The sequence below is a fragment of the Myotis davidii genome, unplaced genomic scaffold, assembly GCF_000327345.1.
Source record: "Myotis davidii unplaced genomic scaffold, ASM32734v1 scaffold211, whole genome shotgun sequence".
Lineage (NCBI taxonomy): Eukaryota > Metazoa > Chordata > Mammalia > Chiroptera > Vespertilionidae > Myotis > Myotis davidii.
Window position 1 is genome coordinate 398,179 of NW_006282523.1, and position 1,334 is coordinate 399,512.

Below are 1,334 nucleotides of genomic sequence, written 5' to 3' on the forward strand. Positions count from 1 at the left end.
GGCCCCGCACTGCCTCTGTGCACCCAGCCCTGCAGTGCCTGCCTGGCACCAACCCGGAACCCCAGGTCTGCGCCCCTGAGCCTGCAATGATGACCTGCTTTCGTACCTACACACATGGTTCTCTGCTAAACCTCCTCCCCCCACCCCCCGCCCTCACCATGGCGAACCCTGTGCTCCGGGGGTTGCAGGAGGACCTTCCGGGCCAGATGGACCGCTACCTGGTGCACGGGCTGGAGTACAAGGCCGTCCGCGACGCAGTGGGCAAGGCCGTCCTGGAGTGCAAGCCCCCGGCCATCGCGGCCGCCTGTTGATGGTGAGCGCCATGCCGGGTGTTTGGAATCTCCTCTTTGTATATATTTTTTTAATTTTAATATGTATTTATTGATTTCAGAGAGGAAGAAGGAAGGGAGAGAGATGGAAACATCATCGGCTCAGACGTTTAACCAAATACAGAGATAGCAAATGCTGCACATCTGTAAAAAGGCTCACCATAAAGCCTTAGGAAAAGATGCCACACACACACACACAAAAAAAAGGGATATAGCATTCATTACGAAGTTACAAAGAAGTTTAATGAGAGCAAATCTCTTCTAGCTGTGGAGAAATTAAATCTGTCATGCACTGCCGGAAGAATGCAAAACCGTGCAATGGACGTTTCACTCACAACTTCCTAATTTCTTGGAATTAAACATTTGCCTCTCCTCTGACTGGGAAATCATATTATAGGTTAATAACAAAGATATATGAAACCCATCTCCGTGTTAAGAATTACGCACCATCCCTATTAGGCCGGTGATTCTGTAGTAATTATGCTTTGCCCTAAACCCTGCTATCCTATACGCAAGTGACCATCACCCATGGAATGAAAGACATTAGGAGAGCCGTGCTGTACCGGTCCCGCAATGCCCACCTGCACCCCAAGCCGGAGGTGAGTGCCAGTCTCGGGCGGGGCGCGGTCCCAGGGTTCAGAGGGGACCCCTAAACAGAGTCAACGTCACAGACACACCCTGCTCGGGTGGCACAGTGGACAGCACCCCCCTTCTCCCCCCCAACGCTGGGACTGAGCCTGTGTCCCGGGACGGCCGGTAGGCGTCTGCTGTGAACATGGCGCATGTCTGCAGAGCGACCCTGGGCACACGGCCTGCTCCTCCTCCTGTTTAACGGTGAGCCCGTTCTCCCGTCAGCAACGCGACGCGCTGTGCAAGTTCATCAAAGAAAGCCAGACCCTGTCCCCGGACGCGAGAGAGTTCGCCACAGCCCTCGTGACCAACGCGCTGCCGCTGCCAAGGACCGCGGGGCCCGGGGACGGGGGCCTGGCGGGCATGGTGACTGAG

General features: G+C 55.3%; 1 protein-coding gene across 1 annotated transcript in view; it reads left to right on the forward strand.

Annotated features, from left to right (window-relative positions):
- Positions 1-1,334, forward strand: part of RNF213 (ring finger protein 213) — a 134,056-nt gene that overhangs the window by 116,394 nt on the left and 16,328 nt on the right. The window contains exons 51-53 of the mRNA XM_015559756.1: positions 28-306; positions 846-928; positions 1,185-1,331. Of these exons, the coding sequence (XP_015415242.1) occupies positions 28-306; positions 846-928; positions 1,185-1,331 (509 nt within the window). The remainder of the gene's footprint in view (positions 1-27; positions 307-845; positions 929-1,184; positions 1,332-1,334) is intronic.